Source organism: Monodelphis domestica, chromosome 3 (assembly GCF_027887165.1).
Source record: "Monodelphis domestica isolate mMonDom1 chromosome 3, mMonDom1.pri, whole genome shotgun sequence".
Classification (NCBI taxonomy): Eukaryota; Metazoa; Chordata; class Mammalia; order Didelphimorphia; family Didelphidae; genus Monodelphis; species Monodelphis domestica.
In genome coordinates this window covers 39,202,727-39,219,406 of record NC_077229.1, presented here as the reverse complement: position 1 = coordinate 39,219,406, position 16,680 = coordinate 39,202,727, and the positions used below count along the sequence as shown (strand labels likewise).

The 16,680-nt window shown below is 39.7% G+C and overlaps 1 protein-coding gene across 1 annotated transcript; it reads right to left on the bottom strand.

The window, feature by feature from the left end:
- Positions 1–12,882: 12,882 nt before the first annotated feature.
- Positions 12,883–13,863, bottom strand: LOC100027842 (mas-related G-protein coupled receptor member X4-like). Its single transcript, XM_001377990.2, has one exon. The coding sequence runs from the start codon at positions 13,861–13,863 to the stop codon at positions 12,883–12,885; it is 981 nt and encodes a 326-aa protein (XP_001378027.2).
- Positions 13,864–16,680: the final 2,817 nt, after the last annotated feature.

Genomic DNA, 16,680 nt, shown 5'->3' with positions numbered 1-16,680 from the left:
CCCAGATGAATTTTACTATTATTTTCCTAATGTAATAAAATAATCATTAGGTAGTTTGTTGTAGATTTGCCATTTTTGTTATATTGGTTTTGCTTACCAATGAGCAATTAATGTTTTTCCTGTTGTTTACACCTGACTTTGTACATATGAAAAATGTTTTGCAATTGTTTTCACATAGATTCTGAGTTTACTTTGTCCACATACTGTATTTTGTTTACAATTATTTTTAAAGGAATTTCTCTTTCTAATTTTTCATGTTGGACTTTATTGGTGATATAAGGGAATGCAGATAATTAATATGGTTTTATTTTACAATTGCTTCAGATAGTTTTTCAGTTGAATCTCTACTTATACCTTATCATCTATAAAGAATAATAACTTTATTTTCCTCATTGTCTATTTTAATTTCTTCAATTTCTTTTTTTCCTTTCTCAACATCAAAACTAACATTTTAATTCAATATGGAATAATAGTAGTGATAACAGGCATCCTTGATTAACACCTGATCTTATTGGGAAGGCCTCTAGCTTATTCTTCCATTACAGATAATGTTATCAGGTGGTTTTAGATTGATGCTATTCATAATTCTAATGAAAACTTCATTCATCCCAATATTCTTTAGTATTTTTATTAGGATTGGGCATTGCATTTCTACAAAACCTTTTTTTCCTGCATCTATAGAGATAATCAAATGGTTTCTATTTGCTTGTGATCACTATAATTATGTTAATAGTTTTCATAGTATTGAAATATCTCTGCATTCACAACATAAAATGTTCCTTGTTGTCCTATAACACCTTGATGTCATCTTCTTGTTATTATTTTATTTAGATTTAAGTAAAACAAATGGAGGCTGACTGACTTCTGAGTCCTACTACTAGGAATTTCTGATGTTGAATTTGAATTCAGTTTTACCTGAAAAGTTTCTTATCAACTCTGTGAAAGAAGGAGCTATAAGAATGTCTATGAGGAATGAAAGTCCTGTCTAATGATTGATTGTTACATCAGTACATACTAAATGAGAAATGCTGCACAGGTTAATTTTGGAAAAGCATAGAAAGACCTGAAATTTTGAAGAATGAAATGAGAAGAGTCAAAATAAAAGAAAGCTTTCAATGAATGCTTTTGGGTGAAAATTGCATGCATTTAATAATTACTGAAAAATTATTCATTGTTATTTATTAACACTTTTTCTGACCACTAAAGCAGTGGCACTTATTTTGTGAGTGGAAATGTTGGATTTTCTCTGTTTTGAATGTAGGTCTAACCAATGTGTTTGATTAGCACTACTTCATTCAAAGGAAAAGTTGAGTTGCTCAATGCACTTCTGAGAGGTGAAAATTTTAAAGTATCATGTAGGACTCAGGAAGGCTGGGATACTGACATTTTGACATTAATGATAAGTACTCTTAGATCAATTTCCCCATGCTGCTGTTTTATTTTTCTATTCTTTTTATATTTTATTTTTCACTATGATTTGTAATAACAATCTTTCTGTCATATTTTCCAAAATTATAATATCCAAATTATCTTCCTTCATCCCTTTCATCTCCCTTCCTTGAGAAGGTAGGCAATTTAATCTGGTTATACATGTATGACCTGGCAAAGGCTCCAGACCAGTTTTGCACCACTCCAGGTCAATCTAAGTAATGATCAGGTTTTATCCCTCAAACCCCTCTTGTATTTGAGATCCTAACTTGGAAGAGAAGTGTGGATAAAGCAGGACCCAATTGAGCTCCTAGCTGATGGTGGGAAGTATGATTCTCATATATCTGATGTTCCCTTAGTTTCCTATATCTCATTGTGACACATACTCTTTCTTTTTAATATTTCTCCCATGTGTTTCTTCTCACCCTCATCCTTTAAGGTTCTCTTGGAAAATTGTGACTCCTAGTTATTTTCCTTTTGCATAGTATATTGTTGTTGCTGGGTGTTTCTCTCTCTCTCTCTCTGTGAGTGTGAGTGTGTGTGTGTTCTGTTGTGTTCATATACATGGCTCCATGAGATCATGATTTTGATCCATCAGGTAGAAGCAAAATACTTTAATCACTGAATTCACATTTCCCAAATAATGACAAAAGGATAGATTCTGGGACCTTTTCACCTTTATAACTAGAAGCACAAAGGAAATTAAAAAAAAAAAGTGTGTGTGTGTGTGTGTGTGTGTGTGTGTGTGTGTGTGTGTGTGTGTGGAGTTCCGGTCAAGATGGCGGCTTAGAAGAAGCAAAAGTACAGACCTCTGAAAGCCCTTCCTTATGGATCACAAACTGTATGCTCCTAGGGCACTGAAATTCAAAACGAACAACAGGATAGACCCTGGGAACCCTCCTCCTGGTCCTGGATCAAAAAGTACGGCCCCCCAAAAGTCAGAATCCTAGAAGACCCGGGTCTAAGGGAAAGGCAGAAGGAAGGTCCCAGGACCCCTCCCCCCTAACCAGAGCACTGAGCCCACAGCAGCAGCAGGAACCTCAGGACCAGCAAAAGCATTGTTTTGAAGGACCTAACATTAAAGCAACCTGGGCCAGTCTCTGGATGTCCAATACGTCAGGGAAGCAGCCTAAGAGATACGGGGGGAGCCTGTAGCCCCTTGGCTGAGTCCTTCCATGAGAGTCTCACTGGAGGTTTTTGCCTTGGAGGGCATCCAGAACAACCCAGATGAACCTAATCCCATCAGGAGTCCTCAGAGATCAGGGAGGCCATTACCCCTCCCCTCCTTAGAGAGCAGGGCCTTCTGAAATGACAGGAACCTCAGGGCCTGCCAAGGAGTTGTTTTGAAGGGCATAGCTATTTCCCCATTTTATCATTTTATCCAATGTGATAGTTGTGAGGTGGTATTTATCAGTTGTTTTGATTTGCATTTCTCTAATCAATAATGATTTAAAGTGGACTTCCGGTCAAGATGGCAGCTTAGAAGCAGCAAAAGTTCAGAACTCTGAAAGCCCTTCCTTACTGATCACAAACTGAATGCTCCTAGGGGACTGAAATTCAAACATAACAACAGGACAGAGCTCGGGAACCCTCCTTCAGGACTCAAATCAAAAGGTACACCACCCCAAAAGCCAGAACCCAAGAACACTCGTGTCTAAGGGAAAGGCAGAAGGAATGTCCCAGGACACCTCCCCCCAAGACAGAGGGCAGAGTCCGCAACAGCAGCAGCTGGAACTACAAGGGCGGCAAAAAAGGCGTCAGGGCTGGCTGTTCTGAAGGGCACACCTTGAAAGCAACCTGGGCCAGTCTTGGGGCGTCCAACACAGAGGGCAAGGAATCAGCCTGAGGGAGACGGGGGGATCCTGTAGCCCCCTGGATGGGTCATTCCATCTGAGTCTCACCAGAGGATTTTGCCTCGGGGCACATCCAGACCAACCAAGCTGAACATAATCCCACCAGGAGTCCTCAGAGCTCAGGGAGTCCAGGACCCCTCCCTCCCTAGAGTGCAGGGCCTCTGAAAGGACAGGAACCTAGGAGCGGGCAAAGGCACTGGGGTACCTTGTGGACAGTGCTGTGCCAGGCTCAGAGTGTGGAAGTAAGGAAGCAGAAAAGCAACTGGAGGGAACTGAGAGCAGTAACACATGAAAAGCCAGCAGACAGGGGAGGGAAGATCCTGGGCTTCCCTGGGAAGACAGCACAGATGCGGAGAATGGACAATTTGCCTGGGGCTAAAGCCTCGGACCAACAGACAGATTCACTAAGAGCCAGTACTCCTCACTCAGATTTCTGACGGGAAAGGGGAAGAAAAAACATAGAGATGGCAAACAGTACAGAAGTGCAAAAGCCTCCAAACACCAAGAAAAGCAAGAACAAGGGGGTGACTTTGGACGCATTTCATGAAGCAAAAATACAAAATACAGAGGAGAAAGAAGAGGAAACACAAACAAATGCTCCAAAACCTTCCAAAGGAAATGGAAATTATCCACAAACTCTTGAAAAATTTAAATCGGAAATTATCAAAAAGATGGAAGCCTTCTGGCAGGAAAAACGGGAAACAATGCAAAAGGAACTCAGCAATCTGAGACACCAAAATATGCAAATGCAGAAACAGCTCGAAGCCTCAAAAAACAGGTCAGAACAAACTGAAAAGGAAAACTGGTCTTTAAAGGTCAGAATCAGTCAACTGGAAGACAATGATCTTGCAAAAGAGGAAAAATTAATAAAGCAAAGTCAAAAGATTAAGAATTATTAGATAACATAAAATATCTCACTGACAAGGTGACAGACCTGGAAAACTGAGGAAGGAGAGACAACCTGAGAATCATATGTCTACCAGGAAAGCCAGAAATAAACAGTAATCTTGCTATCATAATACATGATATAATCAAAGAAAACTGTCCAGAGATTCTTGAACACAGGGACAAAATATGCATTAAAAGAGTCTACAGAACACCCTCTATACTAAATTCACAAAAGACAAGTTCCAGGAATATAATTACCGAATTCCAAAGCTTCCAAGCAAAAGAAAAAAATCTTACAAGAATACAGAAAAAGACAATTTAGATATAAAGGAACACCAATCAGGGTCACACAGGACCTAGCAATTTCCACTCTGAACGACTTTAAGGCATGCAACATGATATTCAGAAAAGCAAGAAAGCTGAGTCTTCAACCAAGAATCAGCTATCCATCAAAACTGACTATATACTTCATGGGGATATTATGGGCATTCAACAAAACAAAAGATTTTCAAGTGTTTGTAAAGAAAAGACCAGAGCTCTGGGGAAAGTTTGACATCCAAACACAAAGACCAAGAGAAACATGAAAAAGTAAACATGAAAGAAAGGGAAAAGGAGAAAAATGTCTTCTATTTTTCTTTTATTCAAACTCTCTTCTATAAGGATTACATGTATATCAAATTATATATATATATTTATATGTGGGGAAAATGTAATGTGTAACTCTCAAAAATTGTATGCATCATTAAAGTATAAAAAGAATCATGCATAGGGAAAGTTTGGGGCATCAAGATGATATGGAGAAAGGGGGGATAGAAAGAAAAAGGGAGAGGGGGAATTGTTGATGGTACAAAGGTATACTACAAGAAATAGAAAAAAATAGAATAATCTTTCTCACAAAAAGATACACATAGGAAGGAGAAGGAAAAAATTCTCCTATAAGAAGGAGAGGAAGAGAGGTTTTACTTAAACCTTACTCTCAGTGAAATCAACTCTGAGAGGGAAGAGAATCCAGATCCATTGGGATCTTGAATTTTATCTTATCCAATATGTTAACGGAGAAGGAAAAACCAAAGGGGGTGGGGTGGGTAATATAAAAAAGGGAGGAAAGGAGAGGGGGAGGGGAAGGGAAAAAAGGGGGGCTAGAAAGGGAAATATATCAAGGGAGGGGAATAAGGAGTCTGATTTAAAGTAAATCACTGGCTTAAAAGGTAATAAATAAAGAAGAAATGTCAGAATTAGGTGAGGATATCAAAATGTCAGGGAGTCCACAAATGACAATCATAACTTTGAACGTGAATGGGATGAAATCACCCATAAAACATAGACAAATAGAAGAATGGATTAGAATCCAAAACCCTACCATATTTTATCCTCAAGAAACACACATGAGGGGGGTAGACACTCACAAGGTCAGAATTAAAGGATGGAATAAGATCTTTTGGGCCTCAACTGATAGAAAGAAGGCAGGAGTTGCAATCATGATATCTGATAAAGCCAAAGCAAAAATAGACCTGATTAAAAGGGATGCAGAAGGTAAATATATTTTGTTAAAAGGGACTATAGATAATGAGAAAATATCACTAATCAACATGTATGCACCAAATACTATAGCACCCAAATTTCTAATGGAGAAACTAGGAGAATTGAAGGAGGAAATAGACAGTAAAACCTTATTAGTGGGAGATTTGAACCAACCACTATTAAATTTAGATAAATCAAATTTAAAACAATAAATAAGAAAGAGGTAAAAGAAGTGAATGAAATCTTAGAAAAATTAGAATTAATAGACATATGGAGAAAAATAAATAGGGAAAAAAAGAAATACATCTTCTCAGCACCACATGGCACATTCACAAAGATTAACCATACACTAGGTCACAGAAACATGGCAAACAAATACAGAAAATCAGAAATAATAAATGCAGACTTTTCAGATCATAAGGCAATAAAAATAATGATCAGTAAGGGTACATGGAGAACCAAATCAAAAATTAATTAGAAATTAAATAATATGATACTCCAAAATTGGTTAGTTAGAAAACAAACAATAGAAACAATAATTTCATTGAGGAAAATAACAATGCTGAGACATCCTTTCAAACCTCATGGGATGAAGCCAATGCAGTAATCACAGGAAAATTCATATCCCTGAGTGCATATTTTAACAAACTAGGGAGGACAGAGATCAATGATTTTGAAATGCAAATCAAAAAACTTGAAAGTGAACAAATTAAAAACTCCCAGATGAAAATCAAACTAGAGCTCCTAAAAATTAAGGGAGAAATTAATAAAATGGAAATTTATAGAACTATTGAACTAATAAATAAGAGTAGAAGTTGGTACTTTCAAAAAACAAACAAAATAGACAAAGTACTGGTCAATCTAATTAAAAAAAGGAAAGAAGAAAAAGCAAATTAACAGCATCAAAGATGAAAAGGGGGAAATCACCTCCAATGAAGAGGAAATTAAGGCAATCATTAAAAACTACTTTAACCAATCATATGGCAATAAATATACCAATCTAGGTGATATGGATGAATATTTACAAAAATATAAACTGCCTACACTAACAGAAGAAGAAATAGAATTCATAAATAATCCCATATCAGAAAATGAAATCCAACAGGCCATCAAAGAACTTCCTAAGAAAAAATCCCCAGGGCCTGATGGATTCACAAGTGAATTCTATCAAACATTCAGAGAACAGCTAATCCCAAATACTATACAAACTATTTGACATAATAAGCAAAGAGCAAGTTTTACCAAATTCCTTTCATGACACAAACATTGTACTGATTCCAAAGCCAGGCAGGTCAAAAACAGAGAAAGAAAATTATAGACCAATTTCCTTAATGAATATAGATGCAATAATTTTAAATAGGACACTAGCAAGTGATCAGAAGAGTCATTCACCATGATTAAGTAGGATTTATACCAGGGATGCCGGGCTGGTTCAATATTAGGAAAACCATTCACATAATTGACCATCAACAAGCAAACCAACAAAAATCACAATATTATTTCAGTAGACCCAGAAAAAGCCTTTGATAAAATACAGCATCCATTCCTATTAAAAACACTAGAAAGCATAGAAATAGTAGGGTCTTTCCTAAGAATAATAAACAGTATATATCTAAAACCATCTGTTAATATCATCTGAAATGGGGATAAACTAGATGCATTCTCAATAAGATCAGGAGTAAAACAAGGATGCCCATTATTACCTCTATTATTTTACATTGTACGAGAACCACTTGCAGTAGAAATTAGAGAAGAAAAAGAAATTGAAGGCATTAAAATTGGCAAGGAGGAGACCATGTTATAGCACTTTGCGGATGACATGATGGTCTCCTTAAAGAATCCTAGAGTTTCAACTCAAAAGCTAATCGAATTAATCAACAACTTTAGCAAAGTTGCAGGATACAAAATAAACCTGCATAATTCATCAGCATTTCTATATATTTCCAACACAGCTCAGCAGCAAGAACTAGAAAGAGAAATCCCATTCAAAATCACCTAAGACAAAATAAAATACCTAGGAATCTATCTCCTGAGACAAACACAGGAAATATATGAACACAACTACAAAACTCTCCACAAAACTAAAACTAGACTTGAGCAATTGGAAAAACATTAACTGCTACTGGGTAGGACAAGCCAATATAATAAAAATGACAATCCTACCCAAACTTATTTATCTGATTAGTGCTATATCCATTGAACTTCCAAATTTTCTTAAACTGATTTAGAAAAAAACATAACAAAGTTCATTTGGAAGAATAAAGGATCAAGGATATCCAGGGAAATAATGAAAAAATACAAAGGAAGGGGGCCTTGCCATCCCAGATCTCAGACTATATTATAAAGCAGAGGTCATCAAAACAATTTGGTATTGGCTAAGAGACAGAAAGGAGCATCAGTGGAATGGACTTGGGGCAAGTGACCTCAGGAAGGCTATATATGATAAATCCAATAATCCCAGCTTTTGGGACAAAAATCCAGAATTTGATAAAAACTGCTGGAAAAATTGGAAGACAGTGTGGAAGAGATTAGGTTTGGTTCAACATCTCACACCCTACACCAAGGTAAATTGCAAATGGGTGAATGATTTGAACATATAGAAGGAAATTATAAGTAAATTAGGCAAACACAGAATAGAATACAGGTCAGATCTTTGGGAAGGAAAAGACTTTAAAATCAATCAAGACTTAGAAAAAGTCACAAAATGTAAAATAAATAATTTTGAATACATCAAATGAAAAGCTTTTGTACAAACAAAACCAATGTAACTAAAATCAGAATGGAAGCAACAATTTGGGAAACAATCTTCATAAAAACCTCTGACAAAGGCTCAATTGCTCAAATTTACAAAGAGCTAAACCAATTGTACAAAAAATCAAGCCATTCTCCAATTGATAAATGGGCAAGGGTCATGAATAGGCAGTTTTCAGATAAAGAAATCAAAACTATTAATAATCACATGATAAACTGTTCTAAATCTCTTATAATCAGAGAGATGCAAATTAAAACAACTCTCAAGTATCACCTCACACCTAGCAGATTGGCTAACACGACAGCAAAGGAAAATAATGAATCCTGGAGGTGATGTGGTAAAATAGGGACATTAATTTACTGCTGGTGGGGTTGTGAATTGATCCAAACACTCTGGAGGGCAATTTGGAACTATGCCCAATGGGTGATAAAAGACTGTCTGCCCTTTGATGAAGCCATAACACTGCTGGGTTTGTACCCCAAAGAGATAAAAAGGCAAGCACAAATGTATTCTATAGATGTGCTCTTCGTGGTGGCAAAAAATTGGAAAATGAGGGGCTGCCCTTCATTTGGAGAATGGCTGAACAAATTATGATATATGTTGGTGATTGAATACTGTTGTGCTAAAATGAATAATAACATGGAGGAATTCCATGGAGACTGGAACAACCTCCAGGAAGTGATGCAGAGCGAAAGGAGCAGAACCAGGAAAATATTGTACACAGAGACTGATACACTGTGATACAATTGAATGTAATGGACTTCTCCATAGTGTAATTGCAATGTCCCTGAACAATCTGCAGGGATCTAGGAGAAAAAACACTATCCACAAGCAGAGGACAAACTGTGGGAGTATAAACATTGAGGAAAAGCAACTGCTTGATTACAGGGGTGGAGGGGACATGTCTGAGTAGAGACTCTAAATGAACACCCTAATGCAAATACCAACAACATGGAAATGGGTTCGAATCAAGAACACATGTGATACCCAGTGGAATCACGTGTCAGCTATGGGAGAGGTGGTGGGTGGGTGGGGGAGGAAAAGGAAATGATCTTTGTCTCCAATGAATAATTTTTTTGAAATGACCAAATAAAATATTTTTAAAAAAAGGGAAGAATTTAGGCTATTCATTTCACATCTATCAGTTTGAAATGGACATAAATCACTATAGTCACATTTCTCTGAGGTTCTGTGGTACTACCTGGACAGACCCTGTTCTCATAGAAGAGATCCACTTGGGATATTGGAGAACTGTCCAGCAATTAACTTTTCCTTCTTTTATCAGAATGAGCCAAAGTTCATTTTGGAAAATCAGAGGGATTCTGTTTTATGATGTTGGGCATTTGGTCATAATTTCTTTTATTTTATTAAATGTTCTTGACATCTTTTGTTTTTATACTTCTTTTCTAGATACAATTCCACTCCCTACAATATAAGTAATATCTAAAAGAGGCTCTATTAAAAGGGAGAAATAGAAGATGTTGACATGGAATCTAGAAACCCCCAAACATAAAGCCTAGTAAGATCTGATTAACCAACTTACAAGTTAATCCTAAAACCCTGAATCAAAGATTTTACTAGGCTATATGTTTGGGGGTTTCTAGATTCCAGGTCAACCTAGGGAACACATGATAGATCTGTTTTTAAATTTAAAAAATCAATTAAGGAAATGTCCCTGTGCACCTCTTCTATGTCCTCACTGGATACCACTGTGAAAGAAGAAAAACATAAAAACAAATATATAACAGATTTACTCTCACACACACAAAAAAAAAAAAAACCTCTTTGAATTCATTACCTCCCTATCAGGATGTAGGCAACCCATGTCACCATTGATTCTCCAATTTTGGTTGTTTCCATTTAACACTTTAACATTTCCTTGGGATGCTTTTGGGAGATCTGTGCTCTTCTAGGACCTTCCTTGTTACAGCCTTATCTGAGAATTAGACTTTTGCTTTCTATCTTTCTTATTTAAATGCATTTTGTTCCAAATGAAAAAATGTATTTTTTCTTCACCCACAATAGTCTTTTCCTACAAAAGGAAGAAGAAATAAAAGGTAAGAGGGAAGAAAGTGATGTGAGCAGACCCAAGAGGATATTATACACAGTAACCAATACATACTATGATGAACAACTGTGATAATTAATGTAATAGCTATTCTTACCAATACAGTGACTCAAGACATTCCCAAGGACTCCTGATGAAAAATACCATCAGCCTCCAGAAAAAGATCTGATGGCATCTGAATACAGACAGAATAGCTGGAATTACATAGGTGCCTTGTTTCCTCACTTTGGGGAAGGATCTCCTATCCAGTAGCTTTCCCAAGTTGAGGGCTTGCTTATATCTATCAATGTGTTGATCACATCACCTACTATGGGAGGAGCCAAGGAAATAGATAATCAATAATAGAGCTTTACAGTGTCATGACTGAGGAAAGTTGGGTGCCGGGATTACTCCATCACATTCCCTTCCTCAATGACTCTTGATGCTGAAAGGGAAAGATGGAGGAAAGCACTCATTGAGCTAAGTTTGACATTATTTGGTGGTCGAGGCAAACAAGTTAGAGGTCTACAGATTCCATGTTGTAATATACACACTCTTGTAGTTTCATATCTGTTCTTTTTAAATTTTAATTTAATTAATAAAGAATAGTTTTCCATGGTGACATGATAAATGTTCTTTCCCTCCCCTCCTTGTGAAGTCAACAAGCAGTTCCACTGGATTTTACATGTATCATTGATCAAAACCTATTTCCATATTACTATTATTTGCCATAGATATGTCTCCTAATAGGACAGCTCCAAACCTCATGTCTGAGACATTCTTGAGGCCCTCAATACCTTTCTAGAACTTTCTGGGCTCTAAAAACTTTTCAGATCTTCTTGGTGTCTGAGACTTTCTTCTAGAAATTATTTTAACATACAAATATTATAATGCAAAGTGACACACTTCAGAATAATATAGTCACACACATGATTCTTCATCAGCTCCAAGTCTGGGACTTCACTCTTAATCTCACTGCATGCACAGATTCCTGCCTGGGACCATGTTCTGACTATAATTCACACAGTTAAAGGTATCAAATGAAGGGGATTCTTAATACAAACGAGGGGCTGCTTAATTAGATTTCCTTCATGGAATGCTCATGACATGCCAGGACATAAGTGACAATGAGAGAAATTGAGGCGGCCCTGCCTCAGTGTGGTCAATATGGGCCTGAAACCCCAGAGAAGAGAGTGAGGTCATTGTCCTTGAAGGATTCCAGTGTGAACTGGATTGTACAATCTGAATGTTCCAGGAGAGATTATGATTTGGTGCATATGTGTGTGTGCATATATATATATTATCTTGTTTTATATGTTCACGTGTTTTTCTGTACTGTGTTCATATATCCGTGTTGAGAATGTGTGTGTGAGATGGGTCATCCTTTCCCTTGTTTTGGCCTCAATAAGTTTTATAATTCAATCTGTCATGTGACACCCCTACAATCCACCCCCCTCCTCATATAGGGACCTCTTCAGGAACTGAGTCATGAAGAGTAAAAGATTGGAATAGAGGCAGTCAGAGACAAAGAAATGGAGTCAGGGAGAGAAACAGACAGAACCAGAGAGAGTCCTGAATTGACCTGGAGAGGCACGGAAATATTGAGTTCAGCTTCTGTGATGGGAGTGAGAAGGGAGCAAGAAAGAGTAGGGGAAGCAGAGGAGACAGAGCCTAGGAAGATTCTCCTCTGGTTTGGGCAAGAAGCGAGAAGGAGGCCACCCAGGCAATGTTGTGGATCAAGACTGAGAGACAAGAAAGTGGGGGAGCAGGACTCATGGAACCTTGAGGAGTCTGATCCCCAACTCTAACATCTCTTTCACAATGATTAACAAGGGCAGGGCAAAGACACATATGGCCTCAGAGGATGATTTTCTTTTGCCTCTACTTTCCCAAACACCATCAGTGGTATTCTTTGAAATGGGTCCCCTATAGATTTGTGACACCAGATTCCTGGATCTCCTCCCAGCAAATCCTGCAGCCTCCAGCCTCTAGGGGTTCCTGAATGCAGGCAGCACTGGTTCTGGAGTCAAGAAGGCTAGAGTTCAATTCCAGTTTCAGACACCAGATTTGGGACCATGAGCAAATCCCTGAACTTCCAATCTGCCTCCATTTCCTGAAGTATAAATTAGGGACCATGAGAGTACCTACTTCCCAAGGGATATGGTGAGGATTCAATGATATATATGAAAAGTCTTAGCAAAGTACCTGGCATATAGTAGGCAGTTAATGAATGTTTGTTCATTATAGTTCAAACCCAAAGAATCACCATAAGGGATGGGGAGGGATCTTGTCTCCTCTCCTAGAAAGGTGAGAGGGGGCTCCTGCCCTCCACAGGGGTGGGGGAAGGGGGGGTCATTGCATGGGCTCCTTGTCTGAGAATCTTGTTCTCATGCTCAGGATAATTCATGCAGAGTGTTGGGGTGGGAAGTGTTCCCCTCCCCAGACCCTCCCACCTGCTCCTCCCCCAGGGCCCTCTGCAGGACCACCCTGAGCGGCTCCCTCCCTCTTCTACACCATTGGCTGCCCAGGAAGAAGTAAATGAAAGGGTTTGCACAGCTGTTCACACAGGCCAGGAGACTGGAGAGCTCATAAGACATTAAAGAGGAGCTGCTAAAAAACCAAACTGCTTCAATAACCCCCAAGGGCAGGCCGCAGAGCAGGTACAGGAGGACTGTGAGCAGCACCAGGAAGTAGAGCCTGGGAGGGCGCCTGCACTGGGAGCTGCACTGGACCCTCAGCACCAGCGTCAGGCAGGACACGCCCAGCACACAGGTGAGGAGGACGAACCAGCTGAACTGGACCAAGTAGAGAACGAAGTAGAGATCTTTGAAGGTGTCCTCCTTAAGGAAATAAAGAGCCCCAAGTACTCCCCAGAACAGGCCCTGCAGAGCCCATAGGAAGGCGCACACAGCAGCAGACGTGTGCTTGGGCCGGTGACATCTGTACCAGAGGGGGAAGAGCACAGAGAGGCAGCGCTCGGTGCTGATCACAGTCAGCAGGCTCAGACCCACACAGTAGGACATGTGTAGGATGCAGAACAATAGCAGCTTCAGGACTAGAAGGTTTAAATCTCCAACCATTCCCCACATGTACAACACAAAGTAGCTGCCAAGGAAGAGGGCGTCGGCCGCGGCCAGGTTGAGGATGTAGACCGAGAAGGGGCTCCTCCCGGTGCGGAAGCCCAGCAGCCACAGGACGATGCTGTTCCCCACCAGCCCGACCAGGGCAATGACCAGGGAGAGGATCTCTGTCCAGTGGAGTGGCACAGATTCTCCAGCTGCCTCAGTCGGAGGATCTAAACTCGAATTTGCACTCGTCTGCACTGTGGTGTCATGAACAGATTCCAGCTGCTCAGCTGTGGGAGACTCAGCCATGGTAGATTGTTCCAGCCTCAGAAAGCTCAGCTCCTCTCAGTAGACCTGGAGACACCAAGACAGGGAAGTCGGTGAGAGACTATTCCAGAGTTATTGATTCTAAGAGGAAAGGTAGAGTTTTCTATTTTTAACAAGGAAGATAAGAGGGCAACGGGGTGGCCCAGTGGATGGAGAGCCATGCTTAGAGATGGGAGGTCCTGGGTTCAAATATGGTACCAAATACTTCCTAGCTGGGTGACCCTAGACAAGTCACTTAACCCCTATGGCCAAGCCCTCATCACTATTCTACGTTGGAATTAATACACAGTATTGATTCTAAGGCAAAAGGTGAAGGTTAAAAAAAAAAACTTATCTCCTTTTTAGAATTGATACAAAGTATTATTTTGAAGGCAGAAAATCAGTCATGGCTAAGCCATTTGGGTTGTGACTTGTCCAGGGTCACACAGCTTAGAACTGTCTGAGGCCAGATTTGAATGCATTTATTCCTGCCTCTAGAGCTGGCACTCTGTCCACTGTGCTACGGAGCTCCCCATGGGATTCTTTTTGATAAAAGGATTGGAATAGGGGACTACTATACTCATTTCCACATGTAAACTCACATTGTATTGTTATACCTTTATTTCAGTAGTCCAGGGAGTTTGCCTCTGGGATTGCTCACTGTTCAGTTTCAGAGAGACTCTGGGAACATTCTGCCATTTTTCTCTTCCAGGGTTCCATGGGCTCCAAAGGGAAGACGCGCCCATCTGATTTTCTTTCTCCTGCCTTGCCTTTTGCACCAGCCTCTGTTTGACTAGAATGTAGCCTGTCTGAGACAAAAACTTACAGGACTGGGACAGAGCATTCAAATTGGTCTTGATTTCACTCTAATCAGAGATTTTTTTTAAACCCTTACCTTCCATCTTGGAATCATTACTGTGTATTGGTTCCAAGGCAGAAGAGTGGTAGGGGTAAATGACTTGCCCAAGGTCACATAGCTGGGAAATTTCTGAAGCCAGATTTGGACCCAGGACCTCCCATCTCTCGGCTCGGCTCTCAATCAACTAAACATCTCAGCTGTCCCCAGCGAGAGACTTTTTGAACACTGTTAAGGGTTAACTGAGGGATTTGCTTCTCTCCTGGACAAAAGTTGAGGCCCTTTAATGTCTCCTTAAATATTGCCTCATTTTCTGAATCTTCTCATTCTTTTGCCTGCTAATTTTTTACTGATTTCCCAATCTGGAGAACATGTGTGAGAACCCAATCAGAACCTGATGTAGAAAAGAAGAGAAAATATCCTACCTTATATCCTATCTACTAATAGAGAGCAAGAGAAGGAGCTGAGCCAATCTCTTGGAGGCTTCAGTGTACAGAAACCCTGTTCTTCCCAACTTTTGTTTCAGTTTTTAGACTTCAAAGATGGTTCCAATTCCTGTTGTTCTCTGTAGAATGTTGCCTCTTTGGGGCAGGTGGGTAGCTCAGTGGATTGAGAGCCAGGCCTAGAGATGGCAGGTCCTATGTTCAAATCTGGCCTCAGACACTTCCCAGCTGTGTGACCCTGGGCAAGTCAATTGACCCCCATTGCCTAGCCCTTACCTGTCTTGGGGCCAATATACAGTATTGACTCCAAGACAGAAGGAAACGGTTTATATTAAAAAAAAAATAGAATGTTGTCTCTTCTCCGATCACTGTTTCACCAGAATTGCACATGTCCAGTGTGCCTTTCTTTAAACTCTAAAAATGAATAACGAAGTTCCTAAGCAAGAGATGCCTCAGATACCCTTCACTGGACACTTATTACCAAGCTGATGTCAAAAGATTAATAATGATTTCTTTTGTGCCTGAGATCTAAGGTTTGAAATCATGTAACAGGGCTGTCAGTCACACAACACTTCATGTTAAAAAGGAGAATTTAAAATGATTTGCTGAAGTAGAAATGAGCCCTCTTATGCTCACAGCCACAACCCTCAAGGACCACACATCTTCCCATACATGTGTTACTGTCTACCTTTTCTCCCCTTTGACTTGCCTGTTCTTACTTGCCCTCAACTGAGCTGGTCTAACTGGGTGAGTCTCACCCATCATTGCATTCAACATCCGAGGGAAGTGGAGGCAGGCATTTAGAGGATCTTCACTGGAAATCCTGTGAGGGAGAACATTTCCCAATTGGGGGCTCAAGGCTCTGATGTCCTCCATCTATTCAGAACCTCCCGAATCACTTGAAGATGTTTCTTTGCTCACCTCATGACTTCCAATGCTCACTCTTGTCAGATACACAAATCTCTTTATGCTCAAACAGCATTTGTTAACTCATTCAATTTATATTGATGCCTAAAGGAGAGCTTAAGATATTTTGCCTCTTTGTGTGACTACTATTCTTGAAAGTGGGTTTTGTAAGCCTCATCAGACTGGTGATTCCTGGGCTCTACAGAGAGGACCAATCAGTTCTCCATTCCTCTGGGTTCTTTATTGGTCAGCCAGTCAGATAGCCTTTACCATGCAACTGCTATGGCCCAGGCCCATAGTTATACCTGTGATAAATCTTGGATACAAGGAAACACACACACACACACACACACAGAGTGTTCCTGCTCTCAGTATAATGTAGCAGATAAAATGCTATCATTCATGCACAAACAAGATATAGACAAGACCTATTGGGAGTAGTCACAGAGAGAAGAGAGGGAGAAGAATGGGAAGACAGGAAGATGAAGGGAAACTGGCAAAGGATTCTTGTAGAAACTGGAACTTTAGCTGAGATTTGAGGGAAGAATCCATACAAATGAGATGAGAGGAGCATAGAAGCAGCAAATTTGGACAATTGAATGACTAGTTGGTGTG

Bases quoted from the DNA above. Each gene is read 5' to 3' on its own strand.
- LOC100027842 (XM_001377990.2), bottom strand. From the start codon at position 13,863: ATGGCTGAGTCTCCCACAGCTGAGCAGCTGGAATCTGTTCATGACACC.